Genomic DNA, 25,256 nt, shown 5'->3' with positions numbered 1-25,256 from the left:
AGTTGCGTATATAGAAAGTAGTAGTATATAGTGGAAACTTCTAAGATAGAACTGACAGAAACCAATACGCTTAGAACCTTGTGACCATACGCATTGCAACTGAGGAAACCATTAAGCTTGTTCACACACTTACTTACATTAATAAATTCTAATTACTTTCAAACAACTGGTGTGGTCTGTGGAGGAGTGACTGAGGAGAAAGCAGTTAATGGAGGCAGTGTCATGGGAAACTGAGGGCTAGGTTGCTGGGCTGTGGAGCTTAAAGAATAAAGGCGATACAGGAGTAGCAGCAGTAGGCCAAAACCTTCACACATGTCATCAGCACAGGGGGAGATTGAGTCGCCTTGAGTGCTAGTAGCGTGGATAGTCCTGTCAGGTAGCTTGTGGGCGTCTCAGGTGAAGCCAAGATGACACAGGTGTGCAGGACACCACAATTAGAGAGTATTTTAACCATTTATTTTAACCATCTGTCTGACACTAATAAAGCAAAGCATGGAACAATGAAGCTACAGGTTGATTCACACATGCATATACATTGTTTATTATAGGTTTTTATATTCCACCTTTCCATATATCATGTGCATGGCAGCTTGATGACTCATGACTGCGTGTGCATTGCATAGCACAGTTTGAATTTATGCAAGCCCTCAGGTTAGCTTTCGTTTTTACTCTTTCTTGTTTAGATGATTTTTTATCACATTGTTATCCTGCCCATCTTCCATGAGCTCAAGGAAGCATACATGGTCCCCCTCTGCATTTTATCGTCATGCTGCTGTAATGCAGGTTAAGAAGGAGGGACTGTTCCAGAGTCGCGCAGTGAGCTTCACTGCCGACCAGGGATTTGAACCTGGGTCTTCCCAGCCTAAGTCCGACACTTTAACCATTATACCACACTGCAAGCCTGCTGGACTCGTTAACAGCAGCGTGAAAGGCAGACACGTAGCAAACGACGCTTTTCCCATCGGTGCTTCCCTATTCTAGCAACATAACAACAAAAACCACCTTAACCTATTGAACTGCATCTAGTTAAAGGAGCAGGAGCCTTACAAGCAACTCTCTCCCTGCATGCCTCCAAAGCGCACGTCTAGGAAAGGTTTGCGTCGTCTTGCTGAGCAAGCCATAAATACTCGACCTCCATTCACGTCTCACCTGCGAGTCGTAGAGGACGACAGAGCGACACGAACCGAATGCCAGGAGTCCCCCATTTCCCCAAGAAACCACGCCGGCACCGGCGCGGTTGGCGCAGCAAGCTACATGGCACACTTCTATGGGTGCTGCCATTTTCTCTTGCGCTTGGATATGTTTGCCTCAAAGCGGCCGCCGTAGAAAACGGAAGCAGGGGGATTTCCATCGATGTCAGCCTTCTTCAGTGTGGTCCTTTATCCTACAACTCCCATGAGCCTCAGTCAGCATGGTCAGCAGTCCAGAATTATGGGAGCTGTAGGCCGAAACACCTGAGGGGGCACCACGTTGGGGAAGGGCTGATTGTTCTCTAGCAAGTTTTCCCTATCCCGGTTGTGCTTGGTAGACTCTTCCTAGCGGAAGACAAGTGTGATGTACCTATTAACAAACTGAAATCGAGAACGGAAGGGCTCTAGAACAGCTTTCCCCATGCTGGCTGGGGATGATGGGAGTTGTAGGCCAACACAGCTAGAGGGCGCCGATTAGGGAAGGCTGAGCCAAAGGTTTCCCTTCCTTGGGCCACTTTAAAAACTGTCGTTTGGAAAACTGCTAAAGAAGCTAAAAGATGCCTTTTGGGGTCTGGAAGAGTTCGTAGTTATGGGGTTGTTTTTGTTCTGTGTGCAAAGACGCTAGCTGGGGATGATGGGAGTTGTAGGCCAACACAGCTAGAGGGCGCCGATTATGGAAAGGTGAGCCAAAGGCTTCCCTTCCTTGGAGCACTTTAAAAACTGTCGTTTGGAAAACTGCGAAAGAAGCTAAAAGATGCCTTTTGGGGTCTGGAAGAGTTCGCAGTTATGGGGTTGTTTTTATTCTGTGTGCAAAGACGCTGGCTGGGGAGGATGGGAATTGTAGGCCAACACAGCTGAGGGCGCCGATTAGGGAAGGCTGAGCCTGGAGCACTTTAAAACTGTCGTTTCGAAAACTGCGAAAGAAGCTAAAAAGAAGAAGCTAAAAGGGTTGTTTTTGTTCTGTGTGCAAGGACGCCTGCATTTTTAAATGCTTCGTGACAGCTAAAAAATAAAAATCGACCGACGGAGATGCAGTGATGAGAAATGCTGCACCAGTTGAATTTCTGTCATGATTTCTAGAGAGGTAGCCGTCTTAGTTTGTTGCAGTATCTCCCACATGGTCATTTCCAACCCCGCCCCAGTAACATGAAAAAGCTTGCCTGGGAGAGACTACTAATAAAGTTCCTTCCTAGAAAAGAGGGCTGCTTTGACGGCACCACATTGACACCATGTTGCCCCTAAAGCCCGCAGTTTTCCTCCTGCAGGGTTGCGCTTGGTAATCCTCACGCCAAGGAGGGAGCACAGAGTTTCCAGTGTCCTCCTCCCCCACCCGTTTCTGGCTTGAGAACCAATCATCAGTCCAATAAAAGGGGGCACCAGTTGAATTTGCAATTAAAAATAAATGCTAAAGAGCACACAACTCTACAAACAATATTATAATGCGTGACAAACCATAACATAGGAACGATGCAATTAAACAGAAAATAGTAAATTGAACGAGTCTACACAAAACATGCTAGACACTCAGTATGAAATGAAGACGTAAATAAAGTGCAAAAAGCAATGAGGTTTAACAGCTGGGCGACGGAGAGAACACGAGAGCGTGCATTGAACACAGGTTTTCTACAAGATAGGCAAAGTATAACATGCACCCATTTCAGTCCTGTTTTGCCATGTTTTGGCTTCTTCAGAAAGCCAAATTTCAAACTGAATCTTTAAATCTGTGAAAACCAAAAAACATACATAAGACAAAGTTATTGGCAAATAGCAACAGATAAGGCTCAGAGACTTTTCTGTTAGGACTCGCTGCAATTCACAAGCAATGTGGTGGGAGTAAGGGAAAGTTGAAACACCTTAAGTAATCTTTCTGTCCCAGAAACTTATTAATTCCCCACCCCAGGAAGTTTGGCTGCAAAACAAATACAAAGTTTCAGAAACATGATCAAATTAACAGCCAAATGTTAATTAAGGAGCTCAACCCTCAATCCCAAGCAACTCTATTGAACAGATTCAATGGTGGCCAGTTCTGCAGACAGGTGTGTTAGTTTAGTCTTTATCTACCTGTATCTTAAAGGTACAGGTAACACTCTAGTCCAGACTAGAACAGAGGTAGTAACCCATCCTGCAGCTACTGAGGGAAGTAACAAACAGGAAGAGGTCACCTTCCAGGATTTCTCTAGCAAAACTCGAGCAACATGAGGTAGCCTTAACTCTGGTCTTAAACCAACACGTGTTTTGATAATGAAATAGTATGGTGTCTAAAGTTATATGGGAAGCACTGCAGAAAGTGATTTGATTTAATTCCCTCCTGCCCTCCCAAGTTAAGGGCATTTCCCCCCTTCTGCAGGGGACAAATGGTCCTGTGGAAGGGAAGGGTGTGATGTTCAGCCCAGCTGAAATAAAAGCAACAGCTTCAAAGTAACTTAAGAGTTTAGGAGAACACAGAATTAAAATGGAAAATCAGCCGCAATAATTAAATTATTTTTTATGTTAAATGGGAAGGATCCCTCTTCCATATGCATGTGAAGTGGGCTGTTAAGCAAATTAAAGCAACTGTAGTTGCTGTTTCAATTCATTCCTGGGCAAATATAATGTATGCATCCCTTCATTCATTCTTTAGTTGTCAAGGTGGTTCAGAGCAAAAATAATAATAATTCCTAAAAGATATAAAACCAATAGGCATAGCAAACCAAAACAAGAAAATACCAAAACCAATATATGTAATTGTTGGGAAATCACACTCTGAACCAGAGTTGAGCAGAAGTAGCAGCGGCTCTCAGTTTAGGACGCAGCAAAGACTCGATGAGGCAAAGGATTCTTTGTAAGTTAAAAGTAAACCCTTTAGTGACAGTTGAAATAATTTAGTTATGGCAGCATATATACAAATACTCACAGACGATCAATACACATCAGCATACATCAAGATGGGGTAAGATGAAGAATAAGAAACATGAAAACATGCAATCACTAATTGATTAATTGATGAAAATGCTTCCATACAATACTTCAATAACTGTCCAGCTGAGACCTTGACATTTAAGGGAATTGCGCGTTCTGCTGACTCCTCATTTTCTTCAAGATCCAACACCCGTTCTTTTGATTTTTACGCCACAGTTTTTACAACACAACACTTGTACAGACGTTTACATTTCATCCTGCCTGAAACCTAGTGTTTCCCAAATCTCCCTGTGTTTTGTAGCTCCTAAAGGTTTTGTGAATATGTCAGCAAAGTTTTCTTGTGACTCACAATAACACAACTTCAGAGTTCCACTACTTATGTGTTCTTTCACATTTTGGTACTTAATAGCAATGTGTTTGGATTTTGACTTGAACATGTCTGCGTTTGCCAACACAATACATACCTGGGAGTCACAGAACACTGTGATTGGCGTTTCAATTTGGATTTTGAAATCCTTTATTAATTGCATTAGCCAAGTGATTTCTCCACACAACTCTGACAGTGCCCCATACTCTGCTTCGCAGGAAGATCTGGAGACAAAAGCCTGCTTTCTGGACTTCTAAGAGATTAGTCCTTTTCCCAACATTAGCACAATTCGAGACGTTGACTTCCGGTCTTCTATACAGCCTGCCCAATCCGAATCCACATAACTCAAGAGCTTTTTATCTGGCTCAGCAGATAACTTCAAACCGTAATTTAAGGTGCCTTTGAGGTACTTAACACTCTCTTGGTTGCATGCCAAGCAGGCACTGTTGGCTTGGCAATGAACCAGGGGGGGATCCTCACGTCGCTCCCAGAGCGCTTCTATGGGACCCCAGTGCACCCCGAAAAACGATAGTCTGACTTCCCTGTAAAAGAAACGAGGAAAAGCCATCCATGCCGCTGAAGACGAGGAGGAGGAGGAGAGCTCTCCGCTGACGAGGAGAGCTCGGCAAAAGAAGGCGGGCTCTCCTCACCGAGCTTTTGCCGAGAGGAGAGCTCTTTTGCCGAGCTCTCCTCGCCGGCGGAGAGCTCTCTGCGGCGGCGGCATGGATGGCTCTTCTTCGTTTCTTTTACAGGGAAGTCAGACTATCGTTTTCGGGGTGCACTGGGGTCCCATAGAAGCGCTCTGGGAGTGACGTGCGGATCCCCCCCTGCTTAAGATAGCAACCGCAGCAGACAGATCTGGCCTTGACCAGCTTACCAAATACAATAACATACCCACCACAGAGTGATACAGGCTTGGATCACTGAAACTTTCTCCTTGCAGGTTTTTCTGGATATCCAATTCCATGGGGCTTTTGACCCCTTTGCAATCCTGCATTCCAAAATCCTCTAGCAGCTTTAGAATTTTTTGCTTCTGACTGAGCAAAAAACCTCTGTCTTCTGCTAGTTTAACTTCTACTCCTAGGTAATTCTTCACTGGACCTAAGGATTTCAAATTATACCTGCTTCCAAGCTGATTTGCAACTTTCTGGACCTCTGCATCACTAGGACAAGCAATCAAAACATCATCAACAAAAACCATGAGAGCTTTATCATTCTGACCACTCCCCTTTGTGTACAGACACAGCTCCTTTCAAATCCCATCTCACTTACCAAAGTGGTGTTTTGGACAGAATTCCAACACCTGGCACTCTGTCTAAGGCCATAAATTGCTTTCTTCAGGAACCAAACTTTGTTGTCATCTGACTCAAAACCTTCAGGTTTTCTCATGTATATTTTTTCCTGAATTGGGGCGTTCAGGTATGCAGTTTGGAAATCATATTGCCTAATTTTTAACTTTTCTTTTGCTGCAATAGTTAAAAATAATCTTAAAGTTTCTGCTTTTACAGTTGAGGTATAGTCTACCTCCTTAACTTGATTAAAACCCCTTGCGACAAGTCGGGCTTTGAATTTTTCTTCCCCTGTCTCTAACTGTTTGCGCTTAAAAACCCATCGACACATTACAGACTTCTGCCCTGGAGGCAAAACTGTTTCTTGAAAAACTTCATTGTCTTTTAGGCTTTTCAACTCACTTTCCATGGCTTCTAGCCATTTCTGCCTTTCTAAAGAACCGAATCTTTGTACATCTGCGTAAGAATTCGGCTCAAAGCTTATATTAAAGGCTTCAGAGGCAAACCGCTTTGGCGGGACTCCTTTATTTGCTCTCTGAGAGCGAGGGGGGATAAATGCCGCCTCCTCTTTCTGTTCTGGCTGCGTTTCTAACTCTGATCCGGCCTCTGTTAACTCCTGTGGTGTTCAATTCAATAACTGTCCAGCTGACACCTTGACATTTGAGGGAATTGCATGTTCTGCTGACTCCTCATTTTCTTCAGGTCTCCAGGTAATTGGAAAAATAGTGGAAAAAGAAAAACCAGATCCAATCCAGGATCCAACAGTAATTATGAAACAGAATGAAGCTGAAGTCAATAAAACCTTTATATTTTTTAATGTACAATATGTTAATATTTTTTTTCATACATGCAGTACATTGTGTCATCACTTCAAAAAACAGGCTGTGCTACTGCTTGGAGTCAGGCGTGTGTCAGAGAGAGAGAGAGAGAGAGAGAGAGAGAGAGAGAGAGAGAGAGACAGAGGCCTTTGCTAGACCTACCATTAAATCTGCGATGGAGGAGGGGATTGACCACGATGCAACTATCGCGGGCTGTTGCACTAGTCCAGACGTCACGCGTGACAAGCTCAAGAAGAGAGCCATCACATCCGCCATTTTTTTTGTTTTCTTAAAGGGATGATGCGCACGAACGCTCGTGCACACAGGTAATTTATTTTTAGAAATTAAATTGATTTTCCCACTCCCCCACCCTGCCCCCGATAGGCGCAGCACTCCTGGAGAGTGTTGCGCCCTGTGCGCGGCTCCCAGCCTCGCACGAGTAACCGCGTGGAGCCGGGGTCAAGCCACGGAAACGGGCCACACCTTCTGCGGTCCCGGGCTCAGCCCGGCACCGTGGAAAAAGCAGTCCCAAAGTGTAGGGCTATATCCCGAGGCCAGGCAGGGTTGATCCTTGCCGGAGCCTGAGATCCCCTGTGCATCATCTGGACACACAGGGGTGATCCCGGTTATACGCCAGGGATATAGCCTGGTCTAGCAAAGGCCTGTGGGCCCGATTTCTCCACAGTCCCAAGCTGAGCCCAGGACCGCGGAAGGTGTGGCCCGTTTCTGTGGATTGACCCCGGCCCCGCGCAGTTACTCGCAGGTAGCTGGGAGCCGCGCACGGGGTGCAGCGCTCCCCAGGAGTGCTGCGCCCATCGGGGGCAGGGTGGGGGGAGCAGGAAAATCAATTTAATTTTTTTAAAAAACCAATACCTGTGTGCATGAAAACAAAACAAAAAATGGCAGACGTGACTGCTCTCTTCTTGAGCTCACCACACGTGATGTCTGGATAGTTGCATCGTGGGCTTTCCCCTCCTCAGTTGCCGATTTAACGGTAAGTCTAGCAAAGGAGAGAAGGAGAGAGAGAGAGAGGGAGAAAGAAAGAGAGAGACGCCCCAGTTGAATTGACAGCCTAAATAATTGCAGGTCATCAATCCCTCTTCAAGACTGGTGTTCTTCATTCATGTTCTTAAAGGGCCGAACTTGGAAAAGGCTTCCGTATCTTTCCTGGAGAAAGAGTTATGAAGGAAAAAGCATTAGTTCTCATGTGCGTTCAACTGCACTGGCCATTAGGGCTAGATGAGAATTTAATTGGGTCTCCATTTTACTGCAGACCTATCCAGTTGGCACACCCCTCAGACCAAAACGCATTCCAGAATGCAGTTGTAACTGGAAATCTGCACTTTCTTGGGCAGCTGGGCTAAAGTTCCATCAATTAAAAAAAATCTGTCCCCAAATTGTGCATGTTTCAAAAGGCACGTCATGTGGGCAAATACGTGCACTGTCGCTTTATCTGATGGGGAGAGCAAATGCATACATGTGCACCTTTGGATAATCCACACACAAAACAAGCCATGGATTTGTATCCTGCAGATTAGTACAGAAATGAGTCGGAATGATTTTTGGTGTGCAAATCCAAGAGCCTGTTTTGAAAAACGACTTCACAGCACTGCCCGCTTATTGTACAGTTCATATCACTCCCCAGTCCTTGGCTTCCTCTTAAGAAGCCATCCCCTCTAGTTACATTGAATGGCAATTCATGGTATCCCAAACTTTAAAATATAAGGATTATCGAAATACGTTGGGTACCGTAAAAGCTGAGTCAAACAGGCAACCATCCCTTCAAATTGACACTTACTGTTGAAGCAATCTTTTCAATAGACTCCACCAGTATGTTCTGGATGTTATCCTAAGTGGAATAGACAGAGAATATCTTTTAAGTCCCTCTAGTGCTATTAAGAAACTTGTCAGAATTTTGTAATGTGAAGATGTGAAAAGCTTACGGTGCAGATATGCATGACTACTCGGAAGTAAGCCTCAGGGAAGTTCTTTTCACGTAAATGTGTGCACATCTCCGAACAGGGAAAATGTACACTTATTCAAGCAAGAATGCAAATGCCCCCACACCACATTAACCATGGTGTAAAAATGTGTCCTTTTTTGAAAAATGCTCATGTTAGAGTGTGCATTTTTCAAAACGGATACACCCTTCCAAATGTGATGGCAAGCTCAAGAATGCACAAGTTTGCATTCAGGGTGCTTTCCTCACATTTTCACAGGTGAAGGAAGTTCTCATACATCCCTAGTATAGGATTTCAGCCTTAACTGGTAAAAGTGACTTTTTACTTAGAACTTCCCTAGCTAATCAAATTGTATAGTGATGTTAATCGACAATTATGTGCAAGTATGAAGAAGCCATCAGGGATCAAATCCCACGAACAGGATATCCCTATGTTACATCAATTCACAAATGAACTTCCCAGTGCCTGCACACTTTGAAGCTCCTTCAAGTCATCCTGCTAAAAAGCCCTCCAAAGGCTGGCTGGTTTGCCTGCCTGGCTACGACCATGTAAACAAGCATCAGGCAGGCCATCATGATACATGATTAGTCGTCAGGTTTGTCCTGGAAGCTCCTGATTTATGCTGGGGGTGGGTGAGCAGAACATGGATCTCCATGAAACACTGAAGTCAAAAACATCTGGAGATCTATCTTCTGGCCACCCCTGATGTACAGAGCCCCAGTTCAGTGAGTGAGGAGAGACCATAACTTCTCGCACATGCTTAGTGTGCTGGCTCACAGTTCTTCCCAAATGCATTATCTTTCTGACATGATACCTGATGAGGTGCTGATGAAAGGACCTCCTCTGAAGAGTACTTCTTCAGGACTTTGCAAACGGACTCGATATGGCTAGATGCAATAAGCCCGATGGCAGAAAGAATGCCCTAGGAAGAATCAGGGGTTATTCAGTTGATTCCTATTTCCTTGAGAGTCTGAAAAACATTTATCTGATGTATTTTCAAATTATTGTCTCCCAAAGTGGTCCACAACAATTGAAAAGAGAGACAGTTCTTGCCATTAGGTTGCAAAGTAAAGAGACAATAGAGACAAGGAGTAGAGGGAAAATGTAAAGAGGAGGGAGATTGTTTTTCAAGGCCAGAACAAAGCACTGAGCTATAGCAGTGGCATTTAAATGGACATTGGGCCAAGCGGGTGTTCTCTCCCTGGGGTTCTTGCTCAAATACTATTTGGTGGCTATTTGGCCAATGGATGGGACCAGAGCATTCTCTCTGTTGATACTGTAGTTGCAGAGCTACAGGCAGTAGGAGCTGAGTGGTCTTTCTGGCAAGGAGGGAGGAGAGAATTCCCTGCAACCGCTCCTTCTCTGGCTGAAGGATGGGTCAGGTTGGTCTCCCCCTTGGCATGGTGTTATTCCTGGGAAGCAGGAGAGGCAGCCTCCCAGTGTCCCTCAGTCGCCTGGCGGATTTTGGAAGCCAGGGTGTGCTTCCTTTCTGTTCTCCAACTCCAGGGCAAGAAATACAGAATGAAAAGGGACACGGGGCTCCATTTATAGCTCCATTGTGAATGGGGGTCACAGATCCCTGTTCAATGCGCGATATCTTCGAGACATCGCACATTCATAATTTCATCGTGCATCCCACAAAGGCTGAGAAAACAGAACACTCTAGAAGCCTGTGGATCTCCCCTGCTATGCTTCCCCATATTCTAACAAGAAATTCTCTTCTCCAAAGTATGAGGGAAGTTGGTTTCCTTTCCAAGCTCTGTTCAGCCTATGATCTGCTCAGAGACATATTCCTTTGTAGCGCAGGTAGGGAAGTGCATTAAATACCCAGGTCTGATTAAGGGGCGGACTGCTAACGTGCACACATGGGGAAGCAGGAGGAGTATTTAATTGGCAGTGAAGTAAGTTCCCTCTTATCAGGTGCCTGGATGCCGAAGGGGGAGGGATCTCAAAGGATGTAAATTCCCGCTTGCTGCAAACACAGTCACAATCCGAGAGGGTCACTGTAGCAACACTTTGAGGGCCTTTTCAAATCATACCAGGATGGAAGGCAAGAAGCTAAAAGTGCAGGATGGTTTCACGTTGTAAAATATTAATACAATGCATGGATCAACGTTATGTATCAATGCATGTATCAATGTAACACTTTAATAATCATGATTATGCTAAATAGAGCTCAAAATAAATATCACGGTTCCAAGCCGGACAGCTGTATTCCTCTCACCTCCTTATCTGATGGTTTCGTCAGCAATGACTGCAGGAGGTTGTTCAGAGATTCCTCCACGAGGGCATGATCTCCTGAGGCATGGAGAATGGCCCCATAATATTGGTACAGGAAGAGCTGCAAGAAGGAGTGGCAAAGATTGCATTTATTGGGGCAGCAAATGTAGATAGACTCCATTATCTCATGATTTCATCTTGCCCTAAAGAAAGTTGGATATTACTATTATTGTACCACCATTACATCTTCATGGTAGTTTACAAAGTGCAGGTTTTGGTCAATATACAATCTTTATTTTGACATAGGGGAGATAACAGAAGGAGGGGAGGGGAGGGGAGGGACGGGGAGGCAGGAATGAATGAGCAAGACTTCCGTGTCATGTCAATGTCACACACTTAAACTTAGTCATAGTCTAAACATGCTGTATTAGCACTAGTCTGTACCCCTGTTCATTTGTGAAGAGAAAAAGACAAAAAGAGAGACACCTCCCTGCCACTCTGGACCAAACCTCATTATCAAAAAGAAAATACAGAAGCAGATACTGGCTCTGCATCTAGAAAGTCATCTCCAAACTGGACTATTCCACCTTGCTTTACGGTGAGCTTGGTCACCATAAACTTTAGGCAGCTTCCACTGACCTTTGGCAGGGCAGAATCCCTTGTGGTCTTTCCCTCCTCCCTGAATACTTGGTGGAGGATTCCGGATAATTCCTTCCCCTGGTGGTAGTGAAGGGATCTGGCGCCAAGCTGTTGGAAAAGAAATCAAGCCTTTCACCATTCATGGATGTCTAACCCTCCCACTGTCCGAACAGGCTTGATCCAGCATGCCTTTCCATTGCGCCCTGTCATCTTCTGTTCCTCTCTTTTATTTTGGATTCCAATCTCAGGTCAAGGTGCTCTGAGGATGGCCATTGTATCCCTGACCCTGAAATAGTCATTCCCGACTACCACCATGCTTAGGCTGACAGGTTCTGGCTATGCCACAGTCTACTTCACAGGTTCTAGTCAGAGTAGGCCTCCAGGAGGGCATGAGTTACACAGGGACACTTCTCTATCATCTCAGGTCTTGTTACCCAGCAAGCCTAGTTCAGAGCTCCACATTCTGATCAGCAGTCCTTGGCCATGCCATGCTGGCACAAAGGGGGGAACCCCTCAGATAACAGTGCTGGGGAGATGCAGGAGTCCATCAAAGCAGAGCTGCCACTGATGAAGATGGATAGTTTTGCAAGGCAGAAGTTTCACCTGCCATGTGTTTTGCCTCATAAGACAAGCAAACATTTTATCTGCCCTGGGTGTAACATCAATATGGCTTCCCTGCCATTAATGGGCCCCATCCTGGGCATAACTTCCAGAATAATTTATTAAATCGACCATCATGTAGAGAGAACCACGAAGTTCCCAATTCTATGCTTTGTTCTCTGATGTCAACGTTAAACCCAGCCGAAAGCAACCCAGATGCAAGAGGTGGAGATCCTTCCTTACCCTCTTCAGTTTGCTCCTCCATTCCTCTGCTTTTGAGGAATCCTCCTCTAAAAGTTCTGTGGAAGAAGAAGAAGAAGAAGAAGAAGAAGAAGAAGAAGAAGAAGAAGAAGAAGAAGAAGAAGAAGAAGAAGAAGAAATACATTGGTTAGGAATATTGTTCTATTGGACAAGATGGCTGTGAGGTTTTCTTTCTAAATCAGACCTGGCAAATCAAATAACTAACATGCCTGACTTGTAAAATAACTAAAATGAGCTCTGCATGAAACCTCCCATTTACAATATGTCTGGGAGCTTTAACTGACCCAAAACAATGTGATAGGCTGTGAAAAAATGGGGTCCCATGTTAGTACTCGCTATACTTCAGGGTTAAACTACACGTTACATTAACTCACTAGTGTGCTGCTCCCCCCTTCTGTTATTTATTTATTTCAGAGTAAACACACTCCCTGCCAACTGGATTGGAACTGCAGTGTGTGGGGAGGTTTAATTCTTCTCTCCCCAACTGGGCCCTCCGATGAAAACACCCCCATGTGGCAGTTAGCAGCAGTAAAAAAAAGAAAAAATCCTCCTTGACCCTCAGACAGTGAGGGAAACACAGAGCAGGCTGCTGTGGGAGATATTAATGGGCAGGCAGGTTCCTATGGGAGAAGACAGTCCTTGAAGTATCTTGGCCCCAGCATGTTTAGAGCAACTGAATGGGCTTGCAAACCAAGTAGAAGCCAAAGAACATGTAAAACCAGCATTTGTATGCTCCACATGGCCAGCCCCAGTACAATCTAGCAGCTACTTTTGAACCAGCTGCTCGTTCCAAATACATTCTAAAGGCAGGCCCACACTGAGCGTATTACATCTATCTAATCTAGATACCCGTGGCAGGAATTTGCATGAATTAGCTTCTCTTTGCCAGCTTTCTGTCATTTTCTCCCCCACTGATTTCATTTTATCCAACTAAGATACTTAACAATAAGAACTAGAAGCTTAGTTCCTTTTAAAAGTTGGGTCATGGAAGATCCAATTGAAGATGGCAAAGGCTTCTTCGCATTACCCACTGATTCTTCCTTCTATTTGCTCAACTTCTGCAATGCGCTCGACATGGGGCTACCTCTGTGCCTAGTCCGGAAACTTCAATTAGTCCAAAATATGGCAGCCAGGCTGGTCACTGGTAAATAAATAAATAAATAAATAACAGGGACTGGCCGGCAAGATCTCATTATGCCATTCCTTTTACAACTTCATTGGTTGCCAGTCCAGGTCCAGGCCCAATTCAAAGTGCTGGTATTGACATTTAAAGCCCTAAACGGTTTGGGGGCAGGTTATTTGAAGGAACGCCTCCTCCCATATGTAGCCCGGACCTTAAGATCATCTACAGGGGCCCTTGTCCGTGAGCCCCTGTCAAAGGAAGTGAGGCAGGTGGCTACTAGGAGGAGGGCTTTCTCTGCTGTGGCACCCCAGTTGTGGAATGAGCTCCCCAGAGAGGTCCGCCTGGCGCCTTCACTGTACTCCTTTCGTTGCCAGCTGAAGACCTTTTTATTCTCTCAGTATTTTAACACTTAATTTTAACTTAAATTTAAATTTTACTGTTTTAACTCTGTATTTTAATTTTATATCAATTTTGCTGCGAGGTTTTAATCCTGGTTGTGCTTTTTATACTGTATTTTGTATTTGTGCTTTTAACCTGTTGGTTGTTTTATTATGGTTTTAATTTTTGTGAACAGCCCAGAGAGCTTTGGCTATTGGGCGGTATAAAAATGTAATAAATAAATAAATAAACACGGTATATAAAAGCCAGGAGCCACACTCCTGCTTTATAGTGGTATTGAACTGCACTGACAACTGTTGGGGCCCATTGACACAAACCACATACTGCTTTCACAGTGCTATATCCTGTTCGGTGTGGCTCCTGCCTTTTATATACCGCTTTCATACCACTTCCATAGTGCAATATCCTGCTTGGGGTAAATTAGGCCTAGGCCTCAGTGAGCTGCACACATATGAAGAGATTCACTGCTGCTGTTATGGTAATACGAAATCTGTGCTCCTGCAAACATCAAAGTGACATGGTGGGAGACCCTCTTCTACCTTTGGAGGCAAGTGTCCTGAGCACTTTCCAGGAGCTGCGATCTGATAACAGCTGGCCCTGGAAAGTCTCCAGCAGCTTGGTGAGGACTTCTGCTGGGATGTAGCTCCAGAGAGCTTCGACGATGGCTCCAGCTGCGTCGTTGTACAGATTCTGAAGATCCTACAGCACAAAGAGAGATCGGCATACCCTTTTGGGAACCATCTAAGGCAGGCCTCACAACTTTGGATCTATCAAGCTAATGGAACCCCACCATCCATGTATTGTACCGCATCAGGACCTTGGCAGCCTCCCTGCTTGCAGTCCTAGGCAGGCAGCAAGTTCAGGAGATTTCTCAAGCTCATCATGGGCCACTATACAGGGCAAATGGGGTACATTAAGCTTAGTGGGTCACAAGTTGCATAGGCTTCATCTAAGGAAGAAGGGGAGGAGTTTCAGAACAGGTTAATCAAGTGGCAATGTTTGGAATAGGGCTTAAATCAAAGCAGGGCTCAATCTGGGAACCTGCATTCCAATATCAGTGGGCCTTATGAAAACAAGGGGTAGGAGGTGGGAAAGCAAGCACAGAGTGCTTTTGGGCCTGTAACTGGCATGGCTTTTATCTCCCGCCAAGGACCCCCTCCCACAACACCTTATACACAGATCTGGGATTATGAAGAAGATTGACAAGTGAACCAGAGTAGCTGAGCCCCCACACCCATCAAATTAATGGGTGTGGGGGCTCAGCTAGTTAATGTCACAAATTAAGCAGTGTGACATTAACTCTCAATATTAACATGGACTCTGTGCGAACCTCCTTGCAAAGTTCTTTAAATTCATCCAGGGGCCACCATAGCCATAGGAACATGTGGAAGCAGAACCCTGGTTTCTCTCAGTGCATGGCTCACCAAATCGTATGCATGTTCCTCCAAACAATTTGGACTGGTGAGACTGCATTTTTGGAATGAGGAGGCATGCGTTTTTCACAGAATCTCCAAACAGGCCAGACTACATATAAATGTCCAACCTTGCCATTGCGATACTCACTGTTTTCTTATCAATGTCCTCCATGGCAAGATGGAGCAGGTTCATGGCCAAATTGCCACTTATTTCACTGGCCGACTTGATAAAAGATGGCAAAAGTTCATTGATGCGCATCCGGTGTACTGGTGCGATCTGCATAGGATTAAAAATGAGTAAGAATTCAAATGAAATCAATAATTTCTCAGTTTGCTTGTGTGTGTGTGTCCCCGTGTCTCCAAGAGAGAAAGAGGGGGAAACACCAAATCCAAGATTTCTATTTGCTAAAAAACAAAAACAAAAACCCCACAATAAGAAAGGTCTAACCATGCAATCCCATGCCCAAGTAAGCCCATCACGATCAATGCATTTTACCCCACAGTAGCCATGTTTAGGATTAGAGCCTAAGAATAAAAACAAGACATTTAAACGTTTTTTTAAACAATGGAAGTGGGTGTTAAAATAAAATAATAGTGCCCCAGCTCAATATGGCCTTAGCTAGACTTAAGATTTATCCTGGGATCGTCCCTGCCTGCTCCCCGGATCCCCTGTGTGTCATTTACATGAACAGAGATGACCCTGGGACAATCTTGGGATAAACCTTAGGTCTAGCTAAGGCCTATGTCCCCTTGAACTGAAGGGGATCATCCCAAAAATGGGTTGTATGCAAATGTAAAGTCACAAAAATGAATTTAAAACAAAGCTTCTAAAGAGCAAGTGGATTGTGCTGCCAATGTGGCTGGTAGTCTCTTCTGCCAGCTGTAATTTGTCTTTTCTTTGTAGGCCAAAGAATCAACCAATACTTTTCTGTGAAAGGAACACTCATCCAAGGTTTACAAAAAGCAAGGAGTTGTTCAGAAACTCAGGCCACAGCTAGACCTAAGGTTTATCTTGGGATCATCCAGGGTTCGCCCCTGCCTGAGCACTGGATCCCCTGTGTGTCACCTAGATGAACAGGTTTGACCCCTGGACGATCCAGGGATAAACCTTAGGTCTAGCTATGGCCAAAGTGTTGCCCAGTATGCAAGTAGAAATACCATATTAAAAAGATTAAGAAGAGTTGTACCCCATAAAACTGCTGCAGGTAGTTGCACGCACTCGTTAAGACCACCACAGGCTGAGTGATCCTCATGGCCCATAGGCTGAGGTTAGAATGGGCCAAGGTGTTGGTGTTACTTGACCCCAAATTCTGGAGGTGTGTAACGCACAGCTGTGCATCTAGGAAGAAAGAGAAAACAAAAGACCTACAGCAAGTGACACTAACAGATCAGTTACAGAAAACACTTCAAGGACTTCTTGTTCAACAGGACAGCGTGTCCTTATCATGTCTCGTATGTGCACTTCTACCTCCTTTTCTAGAAGGATAAGTAACAAGTAACAAGTAACAAGTTCTTGCTTTTTTTAGATCTCTCCTACCTTAAAAAGAGGCCTGTGACCCATAACTCTCATGTTTTCTACCTTCAGAACTTAATGGCTGCTATCCCCCTTTCATGGAAGGCTGCTCTTGAAGTCTGTTCCAAAGCCTCAGCTAATACCGAATGTAGTGACACAGCCAGGCCTGGCACCAATACATGTCATCTTTGGACAGATGATGGGGCATTGGGGCTCCAGCAGTGTCCACTCCTAGTCTGGGCCACCCTTCAATTTAATTTTGTATTAGCAGTGGGGAAACAGTGATCTTGTGTGTGTGTGTGTGTGTGTGTGTGTGTGTGTGTGTGCGTGTGCGTAAGAGAGGGAGAGAATTCATGAGTGTGTGAGAAATGAATGGGAATTGTAGGTCTTACCCCACCCACCACTGCCATTCTCACCATCAACCCTGCTCACTCGTGCAACCCTTGAACATTTCATCAAGGGCCAGTACAGCACTCAAACCCCAAAAGTTTGCCTAGCTATTCCATAAAATGGACAAGTTTGTTGGGCTATCCCTGCAATTTAATTTTGTCACCATCAGAATGATACAGCCCTGCCCCTGGATTCAATCTCAGGCAAAGTCTGAAACATGGCAATCCTAAATTGGTGAATGAATGGACAGGTGGGGCCCATTGGTGTCCTCTCTGGGCTTAGTGATTCTCTTCCTCAAAAAGCCTGACGAAACACAAAGGCTCCCTTACAACAACAGTGTCTCTTGGCATGTACAGACTCCCTCTGTTCCAAGAGGCAGAATTCAGTGGCTAATCTGCACTTGTAGCTGAATTTTGGAAGGGTATCTAAAAGGCAGGAGCCACAATACTGCTTTATGGCGGTATTGAAGTGCACTGACAACTGTTGGGGCCCATTGACACATACCCTATACTGCTTTCATACCACTAGCTCCTGCTTGGTGTGGCTCCTGCCTTAATGTTTGCAGAAGCCACCCACAGCAGTGCAGGGCAATGATGTGTTCAGATGATGTGGAATATAGTCAAAAGGTATGATTTCTAGTTTAATAAAGCACTGGATGCGTATCAGATCTTATCCCAAAGAGACTTCCTACTGACGGAATAGCAATTCAAAGGTATGAAACCCCAATTCTGCCTAAGCCAATCCTTAGACACCAGAAGTACAAGACTTAGATCCTCACCAGATACACCCAAATCATCCTTTGGATACACATGGGGACTCCTCCAGTTCATTAGCCTTCTTAACGAAGAGAAAAACCTGCAGAAGTGTTGCAAAATGAAACACGTGTAAAATGCCAGAGTTGTGATGAGAGTTGCTGTAACCCAAAGAAATGTTATAAGACATTTTTGTGCAATGAAAGTAGATCAAGAACTTCTTTCAAAATTTCATATCAGCTTGTGGAAACAAAGAAAGAAAGACAGAACGCTGCTACTTAGCACCAACACCAAATTGATGCTAACCAGTTGGCCCTCCCTTCCACAAAGGATTTCCAGAACCAAATGTAAGGCCAGACGTGGGGGAGGTCCATTAGCCTCCAGGACCCAGTTGGGTGCTGTCAACAACCCTAGTGGAGACCCCTCTTGATTGCTGCACCATATTTTATTCCAGCCTTCCCTTATCATCCAGGCCTCGTCTACACCAAGCAGGATATTCCACTATGAAAAGTGGTATCTAAAAGGCAGGAGCCACACTACTGCTTTATAGCGGTATTGAAGTGCACTGACAACTGTTGGGGCCCATTGATACATACCCTATACTGCTTTCATACCACTATATCCTGCTTGGTGTGGCTCCTGCCTTTTAGATACCACTTTCACACTGATTTCATAGTGCTATATCCTGCTTGGTGTAGATGAGGCCCCAGAGTGAAGTCTCTGTATTAGCAAGAGATGCTCAGAACCCCCCTTGGCAGCAATGTTAGCTAAAACCTTAGGAAGCTTCCATTGATGGGCTTCTTCTCTGTCAAATACGTGGTCCTATACAACCAGTAGGAGAACCCCTTCCATTTCAATACAAAGAATTGAAGTATTAAACTATCACCATGACGATCACAGTGAGGATAAAATAAATTAGTGTCACGGTATGGATGTAGTTTTGAAGACCTACAATTATAGGCAGACCATGACTAAGTAACTTCCCTTGTATTGCTTGGAGTATGGCTGTAAAGGTGAATTTCATAACCATTTCAGCTGAAGTCTCGGAAAAGTCTTCCTTATATGATAATATAAAACAGAAAATGATATTATCCTGTGGGTCTGGCTTTCCAAGATCACAATGCATATTTAACCATATTTAAATCTTCAATATGGTTTTGTGGATCTCACCAAACCACTCTCATATAAGGTTGGCTCTTTGATGGGAAAAGTGTTTAAAATGTGTATTAATTGCCCTTAGCTTTGGTGGGTTATGAATTGGAAATCCAATCTGCAAACCAGCCCTAAGTAAAAGTTAATATAGCTCCAAAATAAACCTTTTTCAATACCTGTTACGAAGACCCATTTTTACTGCATTCAGACTCAGTCTGACTGTAAACTGTCTTACACTTTGCCAGAACTTAAAGTGTATCCTGATTGTGACATCATCCATGATATTCAAGCATAACGTTTGATCTCACCAGGTTATCCCTGTGCCACATAATGCTCTGCAACTAAGTGGCACATAATGCTCTGCAACTAAGTAACCATCAGCCTGACTATCCAAGTGTGATGTTTAGTTTCAGACTCATAACCTACATCTGAAGAAGCATTTAGCATAACCTGAAAGTGTGCTTCCAGTATTAAGTGAAGAAACATCCAATAAAAGGTGCAATCTTACTTGCTGTGTGTATTAATGCTCACATATTAGTCTACTAGTGTAATATTATTTTTGTTCAGATAAATCCTTGACCTGATATCTTTCAGGCGCTAGGTCAAGACTTTCCTCTTCTCCCAGGCATTTAATGGCATTGAACGCGAAGTTTGTTTTTTAATGGACCCAAGAATTGTTGTTTTAAATGGATGTTGCTGTTTTTATGCTGTTGTTGTTACATCTCTGATGGTTTTTAAAGTGTGTGTGTGTGTATGTGTGTGTATGTATATATATATATATATATATATATATATATATATATATATATATATATATAATGTTTACTGTTTTTAGCTTTTGTGAACTGCCCAGAGAGCTTCAGCTGTGGGGTGGTATATAAATGTAATAAAATAAATAAATAATAAACAATATCCTTGACTTGATATCTGCAGGTTCCCCCCCCCCAAAAAAAATCCTTTATTGCTCCCAATAATATGAAAGTCCAAATGCAATAATAATGTTTCCTAGACTTTAATCCAATCTCTTCCATGGAGCTTTTGGCTTAAGGCCTTAGTTCAAATCTGAAACAACAGAAACAAAGCCAATGTGCATGTGAGTACGTTTGCCCACATTTGCCCTATATTACCCTGGCCTCTCTCTCCCTCTTGTCCAGTACTTGCTCCTCCACACACCCCACCCTGACCAAGCTTAGAATGAGTGTTTGGCCTGCTGTAGGGTTTTGGGTGGCTTGTTACCAATGGCAACAAGCCATCAGGTTCACACAACATGACAAGCCATGCTTTTGTTGTTTATTCGTTCAGTCGCTTCCGACTCTTCGTGACTTCATGGACCAGCCCACGCCAGAGCCACGCTGCCCAGGGCTAATTAGGCTAATCCTCCCACCATGAGACCGACACACACAGGGAGAGGAAATAAGCCATTGTGGCTTATTTGGCCTGCACCTCAGTCCTCCCTTATGTGCAAACCTGGCCATTCTATCCAAGCCTGCTAGCCACGATGATGTAATAGAACCTCTAGGTTCCGAGGCAGTATGGGCCAGGGGAGGGGGGGAAAAGTCAGGAAAGGGCAGTTCCATTTATAAAATGAAAGAGGCCGATGCCTTGGGTGGGCTGCCTTTTATAGGCACAGTCCCTCCCTACCTCACATGGTCTACATTTTGCCATGAGGGGTGCCTCTATTCTGCTCCTCCCCCTCGCGACAGCCGGCTTCCCACCCAAGTGCGGCCTGGTCTTTCTGTTTGAGTCCTTGGGCTCAGTTGAAGCAGTTGTGGGACAGCGGACAGATACAGGTAAGGGGGAGGAGGGAGGGGGAGTTTACCTGGCAGAGCCAGGTAAGTGGGCAAGGGGGAGGGGGGGGTCTTACCTGCGTCTGTCGTGGCCCATCACCAGCTTCACTAGAGCCCGTGGCTCAACCTGGAAGTGTAGGCCGCAAGATGGGCCTACAGTTCCAGGTTGAGCTGCGGGCTCTAGTGAAGCTGGCGATGGGCCAGGACAGACACAGGTAAGGGGGAGGAAGAAGGGGGCTTTACCTGGCGCCACTCCACAGTGCTGCGGAGCTCCGATTTGGAGCCGAAGCTCTGCAGCAGAGCGGAGCGGACCCTAGGCGGATCGAGGCGGAGCGGGCAGAATCCGCAATTTGCAGATCGGCAGCGGAGCGGAGTGGGGGGTCCGTGCACAGCCCTACTTGATTCTATAGTTACTCAAATTGTATCAGGTGCATATCAACAGCACCATTTTAATTATCCATTAAAATGGTTCTACTAAGAGTTCATCTGTCGCTTAGACCTTCTCATTCATTCATAATCTATGATGGACAACTAATGTAATATCTTGTTTTCCATCAGGCTCAGTTTATGCAACCATGAACATGAACTAGTGCTGGACAGAAAATATGGTTCATTCTTATTCCGAAGATACTTCTATGATACCATTCCATTGCTTGACTGAAACAGGTTTTCTGACGAATTTACTATTTCAATAATGTATGCAAGAATAGAAAATCCTGTTAAATCCTATTGCCCAACCCTAGTAATCTGAACTCCTTATAAATCTCCAATTAATTCTATGATCTATGCCTAATCATGATATGATCTTCATTTCTTATTCGAACGTATTCATAACTAAGGTGTCAAATGAAATCCATCTAAGAAATGTCACTCCTCAGATCTAAACTCCTAACACTTCTATCACATTCCTCAGAAAGCATCTATTCCAGTGCCTCCAAATTTCTCCTTTTCTCTTAGGTTGAATTCAGTGGCAAGTTGGCACCTTGAGAATGTCAATTTCCACAGCCCAGTTGGAGGATTTTGCTAGTTTTGTTGAAACTTTTGCACCTGGGATGTCTGGAGTTTTTACCTAAGGAGGAATATTTGTGAAGGTCTCCAAATCACGCCAACTTAGACAGCAGAATAAAGCTCTAATGTGACATTACTACATTCACATTTTGTAAATATAGCATTTACCTGCAACAGTCAAACAGCGACCTGTGTATTTCCTTATAGCCTTGTGTTATTATAATCAACAGCAAAACAAAGTTACTCCTCTTTAACTAATTAGTGTAATTGTGAACTCAGATTCTTCATCATCATCATCATCATCATCATCATCATCATCATCATTTCACTGAGGTAATGTCTGAAGAACCCCTTAGAAAGCTCCAAAAGTTGCCTCAAAAGCACGTTCAGATACCCGTTCCGGGCAAAAAAATTGCTTTCTATATTTGTCCCACCTTGTCATGTGGATCTGGTGAGTTTGGTTCACTTATCTCATTGGGAAGCTGCAGTTACGGCCCGTTTTTGCGCAATACGTGTTTTTGCCCGGAACGGGTATCTGAACGTGGTTTCGGGGCAACTTTTGGAGCTTTCCATATTTGCCCCACCTAGTTATGTGCATCTGGTGAGTTTGGCTCACTTATCTCATTGGGAAGCTGCCATTACGGCCCATTTTGCGGAATGCGCTTTTTTGCCCGGAACGGGTATCTGAACGTGGTTTCGGGGCAACTTTTGGAGCTTTCCATATTTTCCCCACCTAGTTATGTGCATCTGGTGAGTTTGGTTCACTTATCTCATTGGGAAGCTGCCGTTACGGCCCGTTTTGCGCAATACGCGTTTTTGCCTGGAACGGGTATCTGAACGTGGTTTCGGGGCAACTTTTGGAGCTTTCTATATTTGCCCCACCTTGTCAAGTGCATCTGGTGAGTTTGGTTCACTTACCTCATTGGGAAGCTGCCGTTACGGCCCGTTTTGCGCAATACATGTTTTTGCCCGGAACGGGTATCTCAACGTGGTTTCGGGGCAACTTTTGGAGCTTTCCATATTTTCCCCACCTAGTTATGTGCATCTGGTGAGTTTGGTTCACTTATCTCATTGGGAAGCTGCCGTTACGGCCCATTTTGCGCAATACGCGTTTTTGCCCGGAACGGGTATCTGAACGTGGTTTCGGGGCAACTTTTGGAGCTTTCTATATTTGTCCCACCTTGTCATGTGCCTCTGGTGAGTTTGGTTCACTTACCTCATTGGGAAGCTGCCGTTACGGCCCTTTTTGCGCAATACACTTTTTTGCCCGGAACGGGTATCTGAACGTGGTTTTGAGGCAACTTCTGGAGCGTTCTATATTTGTCCCACCTTGTCATGTGCCTCTGGTGAGTTTGGTTCATTTACCTCATTGGGAAGCTGCCGTTACAGCCGGTTTTGCGCAATACGTGTTTTTGCCCAGAACAGGTATCTGAACGTGGTTTCGGGGCAACTTTTGGAGCTTTCTATATTTGTCCCACCTTGTCATGTGCATCTGGTGAGTTTGGTTCACTTATCTCATTGGGAAGCTGCCGTTACGGCCGTTTTTGCACAATACGCGTTTTTGCCCGGAACGGGTATCTGAACGTGGTTTCGGGGCAACTTTTGGAGCTTTCTATATTTGTCCCACCTTGTCATGTGCATCTGGTGAGTTTGGTTCACTTATCTCATTGGGAAGCTGCCGTTACGGTCCGTTTTGCGCAATACACGTTTTTGCCCGGAACGGGTATCTGAACGTGGTTTGGGGGCAACTTTTGGAGCTTTCTATATTTGTCCCACCTTGTCATGTGCATCTGGTGAGTTTGGTTCACTTACCTCATTCGGAAGCTGCCGTTACGGCCGGTTTTGCGCAATATGCGTTTTTGCCCGGAACGGGTATCTGAACGTGGTTTCGGGGCAACTTTTGGAGCTTTCTATATTTGCCCCACCTTGTCAAGTGCATCTGGTGAGTTTGGTTCACTTACCTCATTGGGAAGCTGCCGTTACGGCCCATTTTGCGCAATACACGTTTTTGCCCGGAACGGGTATCTGAACGTGGTTTGGGGGCAACTTTTGGAGCTTTCTATATTTGTCCCACCTAGTTATGTGCATCTGGTGAGTTTGGTTCACTTACCTCATTGGGAAGCTGCCGTTACGGCCCTTTTTGCGCAATACACTTTTTTGCCCGGAACGGGTATCTGAACGTGGTTTGGGGGCAACTTTTGGAGCTTTCTATATTTGTCCCACCTTGTCATGTGCCTCTGGTGAGTTTGGTTCACTTACCTCATTGGGAAGCTGCCGTTACGGCCCTTTTTGCGCAATACACTTTTTTGCCCGGAACGGGTATCTGAACGTGGTTTTGAGGCAACTTCTGGAGCGTTCTATATTTGTCCCACCTTGTCATGTGCCTCTGGTGAGTTTGGTTCATTTACCTCATTGGGAAGCTGCCGTTACAGCCGGTTTTGCGCAATACGTGTTTTTGCCCAGAACGGGTATCTGAACGTGGTTTCGGGGCAACTTTTGGAGCTTTCTATATTTGTCCCACCTTGTCATGTGCATCTGGTGAGTTTGGTTCACTTATCTCATTGGGAAGCTGCCGTTACGGCCGTTTTTGCACAATACGCGTTTTTGCCCGGAACGGGTATCTGAACGTGGTTTCGGGGCAACTTTTGGAGCTTTCTATATTTGTCCCACCTTGTCATGTGCATCTGGTGAGTTTGGTTCACTTATCTCATTGGGAAGCTGCCGTTACGGTCCGTTTTGCGCAATACACGTTTTTGCCCGGAACGGGTATCTGAACGTGGTTTGGGGGCAACTTTTGGAGCTTTCTATATTTGTCCCACCTAGTTATGTGCATCTGGTGAGTTTGGTTCACTTATCTCATTGGGAAGCTGCCGTTACGGCCCGTTTTGTGCAATACGTGTTTTTGCCCGGAACGGGTATCTGAACGTGGTTTCGGGGCAACTTTTGTGGCTTATTGCATCCCTGCCATTTAGTTATGCATGACTGGTGAGTTTGGTTGGTATCGCTCGTTCCCTAGTGGCCGTTCCGTCCATCCCATTCTGTTCCGGACGTCGTTTTGGGAGTTTTGGGGTTAATAGTGATATAATATTGGTATGGTTTTAGTCCTAAAATATTGTTCTCAAGTGTTGCTAACACATGCCACTGTTTTTGGTATGGTTTTTTAATATAATGGGGCTGTTCCGGCCTGTTCCGTTCCGTTCCGGCTTTTACACCGTCCCGTAAAAATACGTTAAAATGGCTGGGGAAGTATAACTTAAGTATCGCCACAATTTAGAGGCAAACACACAAAGAGACCCCACCCCCAATCCTGGGATTGTTTGGTACTTAAGAACACACACACACCACCTTCATCTCTTTAAAAATAATTACTCTTCCATAGCCACGAAACTTTTGGAATAGGTTGGAGCGGTGCAGAACTGCTTACCGCAAGCTTCAGTTCTGTCATGAACCTTAGGCCATAGCTAGGCCTAAGGT

At 44.8% G+C, this 25,256-nt stretch overlaps 1 protein-coding gene across 1 annotated transcript in view; it reads right to left on the bottom strand.

Moving 5' to 3' along the window:
- Positions 1-1,282, bottom strand: part of ELP2 (elongator acetyltransferase complex subunit 2) — a 51,784-nt gene extending 50,502 nt beyond the window's left edge. The window contains exon 1 of the mRNA XM_063130220.1: positions 1,150-1,282. Coding sequence (XP_062986290.1) covers positions 1,150-1,281 — 132 coding nt within the window. The 5' untranslated portion in view covers position 1,282. The remainder of the gene's footprint in view (positions 1-1,149) is intronic.
- Positions 1,283-25,256: the final 23,974 nt, after the last annotated feature.

This window comes from Elgaria multicarinata, chromosome 7 (assembly GCF_023053635.1).
Source record: "Elgaria multicarinata webbii isolate HBS135686 ecotype San Diego chromosome 7, rElgMul1.1.pri, whole genome shotgun sequence".
In the NCBI taxonomy this organism is placed as follows: Eukaryota; Metazoa; Chordata; class Lepidosauria; order Squamata; family Anguidae; genus Elgaria; species Elgaria multicarinata.
Note: the sequence above shows the minus strand (reverse complement) of the source record. Positions and strands in the feature narration are given on the sequence as shown.